Raw genomic sequence first — 15,421 nt, 5'->3', positions numbered from 1 at the left:
GAGTGACAAGCAGATTTCCTGCTGAGCAGGAAGCCCAATGCAGGGCTTAATCCCAGGACCCTGAGATCACCACCTGAGCCAAAGGCAAATGTTTAACTGACTGAACCACCCAGGTGCCCCACTAATTGACTTTTATTATACCATCCATGTATCTACTTAACATTCTTAATGTCTAAAATACAGTTATGTCTTTGTTCCAAATCCTACCAATAGTGCCAGTTTCAGGTCAGTTCTGATTGGCTGATTCTTCTACTCATTATGCTTTTCTGCATGTTCTGTAATTTCTTACTGAATGCCAGACACTGTGTGCCTTAAATTTTGATCACATCCCTCTCAGGTCAATTGAAAGTCTGATCAAAAGAGGGGAATTGTTTTGTTTCGTTTCGTTTCCTAAGGTTGGTTTGTTTGTTTGTTTGTTTGTTTGTTTGTTTGTTTGTTTGAGAGAGAACAAAAACACATGAGAGGGAGGGGGGTTGGGAGACAGAGGAAGAAGGAGGCTCCCCAGCTGAGCGGGAGCCCAGTGTGGGGCTCGATCCCAGGACCTGGGGTCATGAACCAAGCAGAAAGCAGACGCTTAACTGACTGAGCCACCCAGGTATCCCAAGAAGGGAATTGTTAAAAAGAAAACCAAAGACCCAAAATGGTGTCCCTTGAGCCAGGCCAAGTTACCAAACAGGGGCAGTTTCTACCTCCTCCAGAAATGTAAATTATAACCTGTTGATCAGAAATTTTCTGATAAGCACCAATGAGGTCGTTTGGGGGGGGGGGGGACTTTCTGCTTACCAAAAGAAAGATGAGGTCATCTGCATGATAAGATTCCTTGCTCTTCTCCCTGAGGGAAAGTGACTGGGCCTGAAACAATCCTTTCTTTTCTTTTGCTTATAATTTCTTGCCCCACCCTCCTTCTTATAAAAACCTGCCCTTTTTTACAACTCCTCACTCCCCTCTACTTGCTACATGGGATGCTTCCCGATTCATGAATCATTTCATAAAGCCAATTAGATAATAAATACATACATACATACATGCCAGGTATTATAAATTTTACCTTTTTTGGTGCTAGTCAGTTTTGTATTCCCATGAATATGCTCAAGCTTTGTTCTGATATGCAGTAACGTTCCCTGGAGAGTTTGATCCTCTCAGGTATTACCTTTGTGATCTATTAGGTGGGGTCAGAGAAGGGTGAAATGTAGGGCTCATTTTCTTCCCCACCTTTGAGGCAAACCCTTCTGAGTACTCTACCCAATGCCTAATGAATTACAAAGTTTCCCAGTCTGGCTGGTGATGATAGGTAGTATTCAGCCTTCTGCAGACACTGTGTACTGTTTAGTCATGTTCTTTTGGGTTGTTCCTTCCCCAGTCTGGGATAGTTTCCTTACATACATGCTCTGATCTGTACTTTAATGAATCCTTGAGGGCAGCCTCTACAGATCTTCAGAATTCTTACTGTATGCAGCTTTCTCCTCTATAACACACTAGTTGCTAACCCTTGTTGCCTTGGTTTCCCCAAACTCGCTCAGCTCCATCTTCTCAACTAAGGGAGTCCACCAGGCTCCTCCTGGTTCTCCCTCTCTAAGCCATGGCATGGAAACTTACTCAAGGCTGATCAGTTGTAGGGTTCATATTGTTACCTATCTCCCAGGTGTCACTGGGTTTTGTTGTCTGATGTCTAGTGTCTTCAAAATCACTTAGGTTTCATATTTTTGGTGGGAAGAGCTATTTCAGGAAAGAAGATAATCTGATTTCTGTTACTTTATGTTGGCTAGAAAAAATGCTGGATTTGTAATATAGTATCAATAAGAGAAATAAAAAGAACGGTTAAGAAGACATCAACACTATATTTATCTTAAGAAAGTATTTAGTGTCTGAACAGATTGATACACCTGAATCAGATATTCTCATTAAAAGTTTAGATATCCGGTAGAAGAAATTCAGTGTAAGTCTGTGTCAACATGGTATTTCTTTACTGCTTCTCAAGGTCTAGCTTCATTCCATCTATTTAAGATAATAGTGCTTAAGGAAAAAAGAACCTATAATTTTGAGTTTGAATAGACATCTGTTCCTTGTATAAATTTTAACAAGCTTCAAATATTAACAAAAGCCTTTGGAAAGGGAATTGCTATATACCAGAACCTGTAATGTGAAAGAACACATCTAGGTTTTTGACCCTTAAAATAATATGCCCAGGGGCACCTGGGTGGCTCAATCAGTTAAGTGTCTGCCTTCAGCTCAGGTCATGATCCCAGGACCCTGGGATGGAGCCCCGGTGGCAGGCTCCCTGCTCAGTGGGGAGTCTGCTTCTCCCTCGCCCTCTACCCCTCCGCACCTTTTGTGCCCTCTCTCTCTCTCTCAAATAAATAAATAAAATCCTCAAAAAGAGAGAGAGAGAGAATATGCCCAAACTTGAAAGATACTTCCTGCCTTCAAAGTTTTTATCTTGAATATTATCCTTACCAGGTATAGAATAACCACTTTGTGATTTCTACTTCAAAACACAGAACAGGTTACCTTTTTGTTTGTTAACAAAAAGTAGGAAAGTATTACCAAGAAAGTTCATGTATTTTGGTGGAGTGAGGATAACTCTGTAATCTCAGGCTTTGGTTCATACAATTTTTATAGAACTGTAAGATGAGAAGTGCCATGAATGACAAGCCAATATTACCAAAAAAGCAGGAGGAGGATAGAAAGCAGAAAGGAAAGGGAAGGAAAAGAGAAGCATCAAATAATATACTAACATCAATATGTTGACACTTCAATCATGCCTCACATGACTACATTCATGACATTTGCACTTGTGATTATTATATGCTGTTTGCCACACGCACACCCCTCCCCGCCAAGATCCATTCCCCCACTTTGTTCTGTGTCCCAGAAAACTGAGTTCAGACTGCATGTCACAGGTTCATTTGCCTTCTGGCTTCCTGGTTTGGATTTATCCAAAGAGCATCAGCAGCAGGAAATCAGAGGTTAGGAAGGTCAAGAGGTCAGGGAAGGATTCCTCTGTCCCTGACTTCTGCTTAGTCCTGACAGCTGTGATGCTCTTACAGCTGCTGCTTGTAGCTTCTATGGCAAGACCCCTTTTCTAAATCCCCGTTTCTTACTCAGGGTGCAATGACAACATCCTCTTCCCCTTTACCTTGCAGCCCCAGGGAAGATAATGGCATGGCGTCCCTCTGTTGAGAGGGGCTGGGTGCCTCAGCATCCCTTGTCAGTTCCTTAGCCCTGCCCTCAGCTCCCAGTAGCCCCTTCATTAAAGTCTCTTCAAAATCCCAGTTGAACGTGCCATCTGTTTCCTCCTGACTGATACCCTCTCCTTCTCTATTGTATCAACTGGGGTGGCTAAAGGCAAGCAAGTACAAGAAATATTAGGAAACTTCCACTTGCTGAAAAGTTCAGTTGATTAGAGAACAATGCTAATGAGGCTGAAATTAGTGTCTGGCTGTGTTCCAGGACCACAGGCTGTATCCCTGACCAGCCATTTTACACACCATCAGTTACAAGGAAGACCATGCCAAAAAGGAGACATGACTCTGTGCCAGTCCCTCACCATTTCTGGGAACATATTTCAAAAACTAGCTGTTCATTGAGATAGCTTCAAAATCATCTTTGTTCCCCAAAGACAGCTTTTGTAATGTGATTCTAATGAAAATTTTATATGGAGCATTTTAAATCATAAAGCCATACCTGTCAATATCTTTGTCAAGGAAACACTTTCATTTGCTTATTTAACCTGTAAATAATTAATAATAACATAGGTTAAAAGTCAGGCTTAACGAAATATGTCTTATATTGGTAATGGGATTCAGGTTTTATAAGAATATATATTTAGCTCATTTCTTTAAAATGTTTCAACTGTTATGATTAAATAAGTGAAACTACACAACTGTTGTTTAAAGAATAAACAGTTAAAATATTGTTTGAGGGGCACTTCAGTCAGTTAAGCATCTGCCTTGGGCTCAGGTCATGATCCCAGTGTCCCGGGATCGAGCCCCATGTCAGGCTCCTTGCTCAGCGGGGAGCCTGCTTCTCCTTCTCCCTCTTGCCTGCTGCTCCGCATTTGAAGTTTCTTTTCTTTTTTTTTTTTTTTTGAGAGAGAGAGAGAATGTGTTTATGCAGGCCAGGGGGAGGGGGAGAGAGAGAGAAAGAGAATCTGAAGCAAGTGCGTTGCCCAGCGTGAAGCCTGATGTGGGGCTCCATCTCAAGACCCTAAGATCATGACGTGAACCAAAATCAAGAGTCGGATACTTAACCGACTGAGCCACCCAGGCGCCCCTTGAAGTGATTTTCTGACTATCAGGTGTAAATGACAAACTTTCCATTTCTCGACATACTGCCTCCAAATAAAACACTCCTCTGCTCAGTACAGTTGCCTTACAAAAACCATGCTGTAATTAGGCCATTGTAAATGTACTATTGTATTACTATTGCTATACTGAACTTACTTCCATGGTGTTAATTTTATATGATTTGAATACATGGAGGGAGGGAGACACTGATTTTTTCAGAAATCAGTTTCTGACACTCTCTACTATCAGTAAGAAAGAACTATTTCTACTAAAGTTAAACCTAAAAGACTTTAGGTAAAATGTGCTGAAATACTAAAACAAAATATAATTTTATCATTAATAATGGTATAATATTAAGATCACCCATAAGACGTGAGCATTTTTATATGTAGTATTTATTCTTAATCACTTCCATAAAACACAATCTGAATTTTATTTTTTAACAAAACCTTTTGAGTCATTTCGATAAGGTCAACAGAAAGCACAATCTTTTAACATTAGGTGATCAACTTTTTGACAATAGCAGGACCAGCATAGCTAATGGAATAATAGCCTGCAGGGTCCAGCTAAATATGATATACGAACGTAATCAACCTCTGTGATGACTATTCAGAAGTAATCCCTTTAGCTTTGAACTGCAACATATATTTCAACAAGGCAAAAACCATAGGAAGAAATTCTCTGCAGACCACACTGATACAATACAGCCTTCATATCCTGCTCTATGTGCTTGCTGCTTATAGTGAGTTTTAAATTTAAGGTAATAGCTACTGTATATTCATGTGAGCATACAACAATACTTTTGATTTGTTGTGGAAAGGTTGAATCCATTACCAGGGGTCTAGTCTATAAACTCTGACACAACCTTTATGTATGAGTTATTATTTACCCTTTTCTAGAATAAGGCCACTAAAAATGTTTTGCATGCCAAAATTATAAAAACTCATTTACCTTCTCATTCTCAAAACTACTAGTCAGTGTCTCCTCCGTTTTAATTCACATTCCTCTACCAATAGCATTTTTTAAATCACATTTGCATATATTACTGTATTATATGAAAATTATAAGCCATTGTTTTCAAGGGAAGGGATGGGATGGTAGATTAATTGCAATTTAGCATTTGCTGTCTTATTCTATTGCTCTTGGTTACAGTATAGGCTAAGTGGTGGTTATTAAATAAGATCCTTTTGGTGCCCACCTGAGGGAATCTAACATTTGAGAGTCTACTATTAGCAACAGAAAAGTGCCTGTTTCTACCGAAATGGTAGACCGTATAAGCAAATATCATACTCCCAACTTTGTATTGGTTCTAGTATCCTCGTTGGAGTGGTAATGTCCTAATTTTCCAGCTTCCTTGAAGTCCTACAGATCAAATATCACAAATCACATTCTAAGTCAAACCCACAGTACAAAACCTAGGTTAGGAATCAAAATGAGTGCTTTTGCAACAGTGTAAGCAAGAACAAACCATCTGGGGGTTCTTGTCTTGTTGCAAATGAACAGAAGTATCAGAACACCTGAATGATGGGTTCAGGTGTTCCCCTATATAAATTAATCATTGCTAAGGTTTCCTAGCACAGAGAGAGTGTGAATGTCTGTTGTTTAAACCAGCAGTTGCGGCCTAAGTTGGTAAAAGAATAGCTACAGATATAGCTGTTCTTCTCAGAGAATCTACTTGGGAAAAATTCCCAATAAAAATCATCTTTCCTCAACATCTGGGGAATGAATGCAAAACAATTATTTGAGGCAAACCAGGCATAATTTTAAACTTGGAAAATCCAGAAAAGATTTCCCCAGCTTAAGAGATATTGTTACATCTTGCTAAACCAAAGGGAATGCTGAGTTTAAGACATTAGAAGTACAAAATTGGTATTAGGATGTTAGGATGTTCTATATATTGTCATACAATGACAAATATTAAACTGAGAAGCCCAAGGTAGTTCCTTACCTAAAAGAATGATGTTAGTTAAGGTAAAGGCTAAGCTCCTGGTACAAAGAGTCCCCAAGGTACAATAGCTTAAGAATATACAAATGTGTTTCTTCCTTAACCCTGAAGTGGGCAGTCTACTTTACAAGGTAGCTCCACAGGCATTCAGGGGACCATGATCTTCCATTCTGTTGCTTTGCCATCCCCTGCAGCAGGTTTCTCAATCTTGCACTATTGAAATTTTGAGGTGGATGATGTTTTTGTTGGTGAGGGGGCTGGGGTATGGCTGTCGTGGTCATTGTAGCAGCATCCCTGGCCTCTACCACATGGATGGCAGCAGCATGTCCACCTACAAGTTGTAACAACCAAATAAGGTCTCCAGACATTTCCAAAAGCCACCTGTGGGGCAAAATCACTGCCCGCTGAGAACCACTGGCCTAGGGTGTTGTCATTATCTGCCTGATAGAAACTGAATCATGGGGTAACGGCTCTATTGTCCAATTGAGGAAAAGAGAAAATGTGGGGAGGAATAAATGCCCATTGTCTAACACTCAGACCCAGGAGCAGTATGTATTACTTTGGTTTTATTCACTGGAGACCCTTTAGTCATGTGACTTCAACTAAATATTTATTTGCTGATAAGGGAGATCTAATAGTGAGGGGGGAAGAAAAACTCTGATAAGTGGGAGGCAGAAGGAATTACTAGGGCCATGTCTTGTGTGGGCAGGAAATGGTGAAGTCTGGGGTTAGCCTTAGATGGGAGCATATGTAAGGTAGAGCATATAGAACAAAAACAAGTAGATAAGTAGCTGTTAACAGAGAGCTTGTGGAAGTTCTCCTATTGTCTATTCTCCTATTGTCTCCATGAAACCAGAAAATATATCATCAATTGAAAACAGTGATCCATGGGCAGAGTTAGAGGTTTGGGAAAATAGAAGAAAGAGCTAAATAGCCATCTAGGAGAGAAGAATGAATGGACAAAGAATGTTTAATAGGATGGCCTGAAAGTGTTAAAAAGCCACCTAATATCTGTGGCTATGAATTTAAAGTTGGGCCTGGTTATACATTATTTTTTTCCAATCACACTGAAGTATATAGTACAGGAGAGGAATAAGGACACAGTTGGATTTATCTAGGGTTATAGTTTTGTCAAGTGAGTATGACGAAGTGGGAAAGGGGTAATGAAGTCAGACTATATGTAAGGGGGAGAATGGCCATAGAATTTAAGTTAAATAAAGAAGGGAGAGAAGGGATCGAAATGGGGCAGAACATTGAAAATGTAGCGGGACTGGAGGTCCTGGGGAAGTAGATGAATTGCTGGTGGTGGGGTACTAGAAGGAGTGATCTAGAAAGATAAATCTAGAAGTCAAGTAGTTGAATGTTGGCAACTGAATTTGAGGGGGCGTTGAAGTTATTGCTAATGACAAGGTCTAAGTATATCCACGGGAATCAATGGCTGCAGTATGGTGTGGGACCAGATCTAAAAGAACAGAGCTCAAGGAATTGAGACCCAGGATGAAGAATATTCTGCACGTATGTTTAAATTACTAAATTAAGAAAGTAGTAGTAAGCTACAATGAGCCAATGATAAAATCAACTGAGAATGATCCCAGTTGTAGTTCGATCACAATAGTTGATTGTATAAACTGATGACTGAGTTTTAGGAAAGGAAGCAAAGAAAGTGAATGTCCTGAAAGGGAACAGCAGGGTATAAGCAGGACACCTATCCATGTCCAGGCCCAATGGTAGCAAAACTGACAAAAAGAAAAACAAAAAAAGGCTGCTGCTTTGGCAGTGTCCTCTGAAGACAGCCACGTTTCCATCAGAGCAAGAAAGTAATGGGAATTTCGGAAAATGGAATAAGGATACAGTGGAAATGTTTCAGGAGTTGTGGTAGGAGATGGGGACAAAACACAGAGCCTTATAGAAAATAAAATAAAGAAATGAAGGGGGATCTGGAGACTGAGGCCTGTGATAAGCAAGAATAAAGAGCATATTATTAGATTAATCCCAGTGGATTCAACTCGAAATTTGAAGGACAGATATGAAAGTTAAGTACAAAATTAACATGCCTATTTATATGTATAAACTTCCCATATCTGATTTAATTATTTGGATAGTTTATATTGCTCTCTAAATTCATTTTCCTTCAGAGTATTGCTTTAACAAATCACTTTACCCCCGAAAAGTGGCTATTCCTGTTACCATTTTATGTATCACAAAAATTCTGTGGGCTGGGAATTCAAGCATGATTTGGCTAGACAGCAGTTGAGGTAGTGCTCAGCTGACAAGTGGGCTCGTTGCAAGGATCTGAGACAGCTTCTCTCACAGACTGGAGCCTTGGACGGATGGCTGGAACTTGGAACTCAGCTGGAACTGTCAACTGGAGCATCTTCTGTGTGACCTTTCCAGGATGGCAGGGTGGTAGGGGTTATTATATGGTAACTGGCTCCCGCCAAAGCAAGCACCCCAAGAGAACCAGGAGGAAGCCGCACAGTCTTTTCAGGCCTCACCTCAGAAATCATGGAGCCACTCTCTCCACATTCTAATGATTCCAAAAGAGCCCTAAGCCTAGCGCAGTTTCAACAGAAGGTGAATTAAATTCCACCTGTGGGTGGGGGAGTGACAAGCTCATACTGTTGAGGAACATGTAAAGTGAGAGATACCATGGCCATCTTTGACCAATATAATCTGCCTTGGTGACACAAGTGATACATACACTTCTATCATACAGATGATAAGGGTAGATATCTCTGAAAAGGGATCCCCAAGTTCAAGCTCAGTATAACTGTAAATTGTATTTGCAATGAACCATTAAATTTATACATCTTTTTTTCCTGTAGGAGGCTCTAGAAAATCCACAGTGGAAAGTTTATATCAAGTCCCAGGGAATTTGGAAGAAGAACATAGTAGGTATGGTAAATCAAATAAAAAGTTTCTGTTGCATAAAACTTAGGCAAGAGGCTAAGTATAGACTGATTCTCCAAACACAAGAAGAATAATTTCATCTAGTACTTGATAATACTGAAACAATGTCTAAAAAAAAAAAATCACAGATTTACTTTTAAATGTCACATAACATTAAGTGTTTTTCATCTTTTAAGCTATGTCTGAAAATTACAAAAAACAAAATGTCTTTCAAGTGAATGTTTTTACCTCTGCCTCAACATAAAATTAAATTTTGTAATTTATTTATTTCAGATTTCCAGATAACCGAAAAAATGAAACTTAAACCAGCTTTGGACTCAGCAACAAAGCAAGGAAAAATTTATCATGTCATCTTCATCTTCGATAATTATAATAGTATGTTACAAGTAATACAGACAGAATTATAATAAAACTATGACTACGTTTAGATTGGATTTTGTATTGCAGTGTACTACTACGAATTTAATCTAAATCATCTAAATTCATGAAAATAATAATGCATCTCAAATGCTTGGAAGTATCAACAATTATTCTAGGAACAAACTGTAAAATTTTCCTCTTATCCACTATTCCACAAGGAAGAGTGTTATTATACAATCAAAATTCGGTTGTATCTAATGAGAAAATCATTTTAAACTTAAGGAAATCTATGCTGAATAAATATAGGGAAAATATTTATTAAAATTTCAGGAAGCCTTTTCAACATAGATAAAAGGATTATAAGCAGTAAAGACTTTTTTATTGTACCATTCAAAACAGTTTCCTCTACTCACACCACTTCTGACACCAAATGCTTGAGGTTTTACACACCAAGCAGTTCTCCAGTTCTCAATAGATACTGACTGGGTGTCTTACAGTTTAACTCAATTCTGACACCAACTGCCAGGAGTTAGCACAGATCCCATATAAAGGGATAATTTCACAAAACTGTTTCCCACCTCAAATGCCAATCACAAGTCCCAGGGTGTCACTTATACTTCTGACTGACTGGGCTCCTTACTGGGGATTCCCACAACACCCCTTCCTTAACTTCAATAATTTGCTGTATCAGCTCATGAAACTCAGGGAAAGATATTTACATTGCCAGTTTATTATGAAAAATGCAATAAAGGATAGAGATGATGAGCCAAATAGAAGAGATACACTGGTAAGGTATGGGAGAGGGGGCCCGGGCTTCCATGCCCTCACTGGGTGCATCACCCTCCTAGCACCTCTGTACGTTCCCCGACCCAGAAGCTCTCCAAATCCTTTCAAACCCTGGGGTTTATATGGAGTCTTCACAATGTAAGTATGATTGATCAAATCATTGGCCATTACTGATTAACTCAGCCTCCAGCCCCTCTCCTAAGGTCAAGGGATGGGGCTGAAAGTTTCAACCCTCTAATCACATGGTTGGCTCCCCTGGCAACCAGACCCCGTCCTTAAGGGCTTTCCAAAAGTCATCTCCAAAAGTCATCTCATTAACATAAACTGTGGTGTAGTTGAAAGGGGCTTGTTGTGAATGACAAAAGATGATCCTTTCACCTTTATCATTGCAGAGCTATTTCAGAAACTAGGGACAAAAAACAAATATTATAACAAAAGATGTTCCTTTCACTTTTAGCTCTCTAGAGCTGTTTATGAAATCAGAGACAAAACCCAAATGTTAATCTATTGTATTACATTAGGAGCTCTATGCCAGGAATCAGGGACAAAGACCAAATATGTATTTCTTACACTATTAGAAAATTACACTGTGTAGAGCCATATCTTATGATACTTTTAGCTGATCGTATATAGTTGACCCTTGAACAACACAGGTCTGAACTGTGTAGGTCCACTTATGTGTGCATTTTATATATATAAATACAGTACAGTACTGTGTAATTTGTCTTCCTTATGATTTTCTTAATTTTCTTTAGTTTATCACTCTCTAGCTTACTTTCTCTAGCTTACTTTATATAATACATATAACATACAAAATATGTTTTAATCAACTGTTTATGTTATCAGTAAGGCTTCCAGTCAACATTAGACTATTAATAGTTAAGTTTTGGAGGAGTCAAAATTATATGTGGATTTTGACTGCAGGGGATTGGTGCTCCTAACCCCCACCTTGTTCAAGGATCAACTGTATAATAAAATGTGTCCATGTCAATTTTAAAAGATTAAGAAAAATTTTCAGTTTTAGGCCCCTCCCCTAAGGTGTCTTACCATAATAAATGTACTGAAACCACTGGTGTTCTGTACAAGAGCAAAATCTATGTGGTCCCCATCTCACATTATCTGATCAGATAAAACTATAAGTATACAGACTCAAACAAGGGGGCTCATGTTTCTAATCTTGGGTTGGAGAGTGCCTTCATAATTAAGAAATCAAGGTCAGGTGCAGAATTAACAATGACTACAACATACGTGATTACATTAAAATATTTTAGTGAAAAGGTCACTAAGCAAAGTTAAAAGACCAATGACAGAGCAGAAGAATTTGCAATAACAATCAAAAAAATTAATGCCCATAAAACACAAATAATTTATGAAAAAAGATTAATAAAGAAGAAGAGGAGGAGGAAGAAGAGGAAAAGAAGAAGACAATCTAATAAGAAAAAGGACAGAGCATAGCATTGAAACTCAAGTTGTTATCAACTTAAAATAAACTGCTATGAGACATTTTGTGTAAGCCTTATGGTAACCACAAAGCAAAAGCCTAGAGTAGTTAAACAGAGCATAAGGGAATATGAGCATAACACTACAGAAAATCATCAAATCACAAAAGAAGAGAGCACGAGAAGAATAAACAAAAGAATTACAAAGCAGCCAGAAGACAAGTTTGAAAGTGACAAAAAGTCCTATCTATCAATACTTATTTTAAATGCAAATGGACTAAATCCTCCAATCAAAAGACATTGAATGGCTAAGTGGATTAAAAACAAAGCAAGATCCAACTATATGTCACCTACAAGAGACTCTCCTCAGCTTTAAGGATACACAGGACCACAAGTAAAGAGATTGAAAAGAATTTACATAAAAATGGAAACCAAAAGAAAGCTAGGATAACTATATTTATATAAGACAAAATCGCTTTAAGTCAAAGACTGTAATAGGAGACAAACACATTATGTAATAATGAACAATCCAACAACAGGATATAACATTTGTAAATATTTATGCACCCAACATAAGAACACCTAAATATAGAAAGCAAATATTAACAGACCTAAAGGGAGAAATAGACAGCAATACAATAATACTAAAGAACTTTAATGCCCCCACTTTCATTAATAAGTAGATCATCAAGACAGAAAATCGATAAGGAAACACTGGCCTTAAATTTGACGCATTAGACCAGATGGACTTAACAGACATATCCAGAGCATTTCATCCAAAAGAAACAGAGTACACATGGAACATTCTCTGGGATAGATCATATGTTAAGCCACAAAACACATCTTTAAAAATTTAAGGTGGAAAACATATTAAGCATCTTTTCCACCTACAATTGTATGAAACCTGAAATCAATTACAAGAAGAAAGCTGGAAAAATCACAAATATGAGGAGACTAAACAACGTGCTACTGAACAACCAATTGGTCAACAAAGAAATCAAAGAAATTTTTAAAATACCTTGAGACAAATGAAAATGGAAATACAACACACCAAACTTAAGGGATGCAGCAAAAGCAGTTCTAAGAGGTAAGCTCAAAGTGATAAATGCCTACATTAAGAGGGAAAAAAAAAAAAAGATCTCAAACAACCTAACTTTATACCTCAAGGACTAGAAAAACAACAAATGAAGCCCAAAGTTAGTAGAAGGAAGGAAATAACAAAGATCAGAATGGAAATAAATGAAATAGAGACTAAAAAGACAATAGAAAAGATCAATGAAAATAAGAGGTGGATTTTTTTGAAAAAATAAAATAGACAAAACTTTAGCTGGAATCGCCAAGAAAAAAAGGAAGAGGACTGAAATAAAACCAGAAATGAAAGAGTAGACTTTACAACTAAAAACACAGAAATACAAAGGGTCGTAAGAGACTACTATAAATAATTATACACCAAAAAATCGGACAATCTAGAAGAAATGGAGAAATTCCTAGAAACATACAGCCTACCAATGCTGAACCATGTAATAGAAAATCTGAATAGACCCAATTACTAGTAAGGAGATTAGGAGATTAGATCAGTAATCAAAAACCTCCCGACAAACAAAAGCCCAGGACTGGTGGCTCCACTGTTAATTTCAACCAAATATTTTTCTTTCTTTTTTCCGTTATTTATTTATTTATTTTCTCTCCATATTTTTATTTAAATTCTAGTTAGTTGACATATAGTGTAATACTGATTTCAGGAGTAGAATTTAGTGATTCATCACTCACATACAACACCCAGTGCTCGTCATAATATGTGCTCTCCTAATAACCATCACCCGTCTAGCCCATCCCCCACCCACCTCCTTCCATCAACCCTCAGTTTGCTCTTTATCATTAAGAGTCTTATGGGCCCCTGGGTAGCTCAGTTGGGTAAGCATCTGCCTTTAGCTCAGGTCATGATCTCTGGAACCTGGGATTGAGCCCTGCCTTAGGCTTCTCTCTCAGCAGGGAGTCTGCTTCTCTTTCTCTCTCGCTCTGCCCCTCCTCACTGCTCATTCTCTCTCTCTCTCAAATAAATAAAAAATTTTTTAAAAAGAGTCTCTTATGATTTGCTTCCCTCTCTTCTTTTTTTTCGCTTCCCATATGCTCATCTGTTTTGTTTCCTAAGTTCCACTTATATAGTGAAATCATATGGTATTTGTCTTTCTCTGACTAACTTATTTCGCTTAGCGTAATACACTCTAGTTCTATCCATGTCATTGCAAATGGCAAGACTTCATTTTTTGATGGCTGAGTAATATTTCATTGTATGCATATACTATATCTTTATCCATTCATCAGTTGATGGACTCTTCTACCAAATATTTTTTAAAGAATTAGGATCAATCCTTCTCAAACTCTTCCAAAAAATAGAATGAGGGGAACATTGCCAAACTCCTTTTACAAGGCCAGCATTACCCGGATGCTAAAACCAGACAAAGACACTAGAAGAAAATTATAGACCAATATCCCTGATGAACATAGATGCAAATATTCCTCAACAATATATTAGCAAACTGAACACAATACATTAAAGAGATCATATACCATGATCAAGCAGGATTTATTCCAGGGATGCAAAGATGGTTCAAAAACCGAAAATATATTAATGTGATGCATAATATTAATAAAATAAGGGTAAAAATCATATGATCATCTTAATAGATGCAGAAAAAGCATTTGACAAAATTTAACATCCATATATAATAAAAAACACTCAACAAAGTGAGTATAGATGGAACATACCACAAGATAACAAAGGCCGTATATGACAAGCCCATAGCAAACATCATACTCAAAGCTTTTCCTCTCAGATCAGGAATAATACAGGATGCCCACTCTTACCACTTTTATTCAACATAGTCCTAGCCATAGCAACTAGGCAAGTAAAAGAAATAAAAGGCATTAGAAAGGAAAGAGTAGCAGGCTCTATTTGCACGCACACACACATAATAGAATTTTATTCAGCCATAAAAAAGAAATTCTGCCATTTGCAACAACATTGATGGACCTTAAGGGAATTATGGTAAGTGAAATAAGTCAGACAAATACTATATGCTCTCACTTATATGTGGAATCAAAAAAACAAAAAACTCATAGAGAACAGATTGGTGGTTGCCAGAGGCAGAGAGTAGGTAATGTTCAAAATGGATGAACGTGGTCAAAATGTAAAAATGTCTAGTTATAAAATAAATAGGGGGCATCTGGCTGGCTCAGTCAGTGGAGCACGCAACTGTTGATCTTGGGGTTGTGAGTTCAAGCCCCATGTTGGGTACGGAGATTATTTAAATATAAAATATAAATAAATAAATAAAATAATAAAATAAGTTCTGGGGATATAATGTAGAACATGATGACTATAGTGACCAATGCTATATCATATATTTGAAAGTTTCTAACAGAGTAGATCTTAAAAGCTCCCATCACAAGACTAAAACAAATTTGTAACCAGGTAAGGTGATGGATGATAACGAAACTTACTGTGGTAATCATTATGTCATACACTTAAAACTGATAAAATGTTATATGTCAGTTATATGTCAAAAAATTGGAAAAAAGTTCTTTAAAAGAAAATAAAAAACATCACAAACTGGAAGAAAATATTTGCAAAAACCTATCTAATAAGGACTTGTGTATATATATATATATATATATATATATATATATATATA

General features: G+C 37.6%; 1 protein-coding gene across 1 annotated transcript in view; it reads left to right on the top strand.

Annotated features, from left to right (window-relative positions):
- TTC29 (tetratricopeptide repeat domain 29) overlaps positions 1–9,569 on the top strand; it is a 232,049-nt gene extending 222,480 nt beyond the window's left edge. The window contains exons 12-13 of the mRNA XM_008685456.2: positions 9,057–9,126; positions 9,415–9,569. Of these exons, the coding sequence (XP_008683678.2) occupies positions 9,057–9,126; positions 9,415–9,445 (101 nt within the window). The 3' untranslated portion in view covers positions 9,446–9,569. The remainder of the gene's footprint in view (positions 1–9,056; positions 9,127–9,414) is intronic.
- The last annotated feature ends 5,852 nt before the right edge of the window (positions 9,570–15,421 follow it).

The sequence above is a fragment of the Ursus maritimus genome, unplaced genomic scaffold (genome assembly GCF_017311325.1).
Source record: "Ursus maritimus isolate PB19 unplaced genomic scaffold, ASM1731132v1 scaffold_11, whole genome shotgun sequence".
Lineage (NCBI taxonomy): Eukaryota > Metazoa > Chordata > Mammalia > Carnivora > Ursidae > Ursus > Ursus maritimus.
This window is presented reverse-complemented; position numbering and strand designations above follow the sequence as displayed.